This window comes from Sinocyclocheilus anshuiensis, unplaced genomic scaffold (genome assembly GCF_001515605.1).
Source record: "Sinocyclocheilus anshuiensis isolate Anshui unplaced genomic scaffold, SAMN03320099.WGS_v1.1 scaffold354, whole genome shotgun sequence".
Taxonomy (NCBI): domain Eukaryota; kingdom Metazoa; phylum Chordata; class Actinopteri; order Cypriniformes; family Cyprinidae; genus Sinocyclocheilus; species Sinocyclocheilus anshuiensis.
In genome coordinates this window covers 2,195,458-2,198,930 of record NW_015544195.1, presented here as the reverse complement: position 1 = coordinate 2,198,930, position 3,473 = coordinate 2,195,458, and the positions used below count along the sequence as shown (strand labels likewise).

Below are 3,473 nucleotides of genomic sequence, written 5' to 3'. Positions count from 1 at the left end.
GGAGAAATAATAAAAGGACACCTTTTCATTTATAATTTGTCTTAAATCTAATTTTGTTAAAAAGAAAAATTGTGAGAAAATTGTATTGTGAAATCAGTATCGAGAATCGCATCACATCGTGAGTTGAGTGAATCGTTACGTCCCTATATGCTAGTAGTTTTTGCTGTGGTATCAAAGATGTATTCTGTTATTTAAATAATTATTTTTGCTCATCTGCAAAATGACCCGATCTGTTACTCAAAATCTGATATGAGAATGCAGTATGATCCGAGCCATGGGTTTTGTGATCCGTTGCACCCCTTCTCTCTTGACTTGTTATTTGCAGAAAAAAAGCGATCACTGAAGTTTTTAATCATCCTGATTTGTCCGCAGTGAAGTTCAGCCGATGTCTTTTTTTTTTTTTAATTCGGGCTACTTGAATTCATCTTGGGCTACCAAAATCTGAAGAATGTCTGCCCGAAAGGCTAGCAGCGATTTTGAAATTTTGCAATTCTAGAGACAATTCTAGCACTTTAGACTTCTGGAATGTATTGTTATTGTCAGCCTACCACCAGCAAATGAAGTATATCAAGCCAAATAAAATGTGGTTATGTTAACGACTTGCTTATAATAGAGCACCAAATGTGCACAAATGAGTTTGCGTTTGGATTACTTAAAATCACAAATTACACTAAATTATACTGCCCTCCAGAATCCTTTGGTTCCGTTTTATTTAATTTATTTTTCATCTCTTAATCTTTAATGTCGTAATATTTAGAAATGACTGGACATTTGGACCTAATGAAAGGATTCATTTATTTTGATATGAAAGACATAACATGTAACAACGTGTTAGGCTGCTACATAGCTTCATATGGTAATTTCTAATTTTGATATGGTAAAATAGGGTAGACCAAAACAGAAAAAACGCAATGTGTATAACTTATCTGTTGCTGGCTACATGTCTTATGGCCTCTCGTCTTATTCTTTCGGTTGTGGTAAGTGCCAGGCTCTCGCTGTGACAATAGAGGGAGCTACCAGACTGCGCACGCACTGATTAGCGCCGATACGCGCGCTCCAACTACAGCGCATTCAATTCTCAAGATTGCTGTGTGCTCTCCAGCTTCTCTCGCACTAGGTGAGACGTGTGCTGCACTGTTTGTTTTGGCAAAGTGGTCGTATTCATTGTTGTGCGCAAAGATTCTCCCAACCGCTTAGAAAATAATGGATCGTATCATGGTACAATTCTGCAGCAGCGGTCAGAGGAAAATAAAAGAACAGACACACCAAATAAAATACACGAAGATAAAATAAACCTTCATTAGATGCACACACACACAAAAAGAAAACATTTGTGGCGGGTGTTTTCTTTCTTTTTTTGTGAGATTTAATGTGGAGCCGAACTTAACTGGCTTAACTTATTCATCAAAACAATTTCATATGCCATAATTATAGGCTTCATGGTGCGTTTTAATGCAGGCGACTGAGTGTTAAGGCAATAGCAATAATGTTTTCTTTTTTGTTCAGTCTTTCGTTCTTTCTCTCGTTTATGCCACAAACAATTTTTTTTTTACCAATTATATAATGACTTTTCTAGTTTAGCATTTGTATTTCATTCATATAATATCCGTTACATATAATGTCCGTACCCGTTTTGCCATTGTAATAGGTATCATGCCAGTTTAGTCTGCGCTCAATTTTTCCCTCATGCATTGAGAATTTAAAACATGCATTTTAGTTCCCACATCCAAAGGCTGCTACAATAGTAGACCCATTAAATCTCAAAATCTGATGTACAATTCATATGCAGTGCCAAAAACATAAAACATTATAAGAACATTATTGTTATTATTTTATGAAAAAAAAAAACATTATATTATGATAACTTTTTATCAGTTATATGAAACGATCGCGTACTAGCCTATTTCACCTATAATTCAATAATAATTGACATTTGTAAAGACCAGGTCGATATCAGTGCGTGCGCTGAGCCCTCGCGCAAAGATCACGCAGAGAAGCGTTAGGACCCAGAGCACACCCGCCCTCCAAACTCCAAACCTTATATAAGTGCACTCAGAAAAGTACTTGACAGATGTGAATCTCTCACGCTGAGTGTGTTAGTGTCATTTTAAAGGAGATCTCGTGTGGTGTTTCAGCCTTTACACTCAAATCCATTTTACGGCCGAGTACACAGCCACGACGGGCTGCGCGCTCGCCTGTCCTGAGAACTTGGAGCCAGCACGGCTTTCTCCGGTACTGCGAACAAGCTGGATTCCCGGAGCTCTTCACCATGTCTGGCGGGCTTTAGATACTCCATGGAGAAAGCAAACCTCTACGAGGTCGCCCCACGGCCACTGATGACCAGCCTTGTACAGAGTCAGCAAAACGCCTATACCTACAAAGACACCGCTGGAGACCTGAGCGAGATCTGCGAGAACGAGAACTCCATCGACATCAGCGCCTACATAGACCCTTCTGCCTTCAACGACGAGTTCCTGGCTGACTTATTCCACAACAGCTCCAAGCAAGAAAAGCTCAAGCTGGCGAGCGGAGACTACGAGTACCCCCACGGCGCCAGTGGCACACCGGGGCCCCCTCAGATGTACGGCTGTCTGAACGGCTACATGGATTCCTCCAAACTAGAGCCCATCTACGACAGCCAGGCGCGAATGAGACCCGTGGCCATCAAACAAGAGCCCCGGGAGGAAGATGAGCTCGGCCACTCGATGCCCCCCACATACCACCACTCTCAACACCACGCGCCGCATCTGTCGTACCTGCAGCACCAGATCGCGCACTGCGCGCAAACCACCATGCACCTCCAGCCGGGTCATCCCACACCTCCCCCGACGCCCGTACCCAGTCCCCATCACCAACACAGTCACCTGCCTGGGGGCTCCATGAAGATGGGCGATCGAGGCAAATCCAAGAAACACATCGACAAGAACAGCACCGAGTATCGGCTGAGGAGGGAGCGCAACAACGTAGCCGTGCGCAAGAGCCGGGACAAGGCGAAAATGCGCAATGTGGAGACGCAACACAAAGTGATCGAGTTGTCGGCAGATAACGAGAGACTGCGGAAGAGGGTAGAGCACCTCACGCGTGAACTGGAGACCTTACGGGGCATCTTCAGGCAGCTTCCCGACGGTTCGTTTGTCAAAGCCATGGGCAGCTGCGCCTAACAAAGCGAGCTGGACTTTTGAAGTAACTTTTGCGTGATATTTACGTCTGCTGGATAAACGCTGACACATTCTCAAAGTGTTTCCATAGGAGCCAGGCAGCTGCGATAGCCTATACATGTGCCTTTTGTACAAAAACAAACGATAAGCTCATCTCTTCACACATTTGGACTTGGCTTGTTGTAGGTGTAGTCCTGTTAAGAATGTGTGTGTGTGTGTGTTAGCTACGCGAAACATTATCTGTGCAGCTAATGGGCATGACTTCACCCTGTCAATCTACTTTTCATGTTAAGTTACCAGCTTTAGTAAACCCCC

At 43.4% G+C, this 3,473-nt stretch overlaps 1 protein-coding gene across 1 annotated transcript; it reads left to right on the top strand.

The window, feature by feature from the left end:
• The first annotated feature begins 2,055 nt into the window (after positions 1-2,055).
• On the top strand, positions 2,056-3,467 carry cebpa (CCAAT enhancer binding protein alpha). The gene has a single exon (XM_016497190.1). The coding sequence runs from the start codon at positions 2,295-2,297 to the stop codon at positions 3,159-3,161; it is 867 nt and encodes a 288-aa protein (XP_016352676.1). The 5' UTR covers positions 2,056-2,294; the 3' UTR covers positions 3,162-3,467.
• The last annotated feature ends 6 nt before the right edge of the window (positions 3,468-3,473 follow it).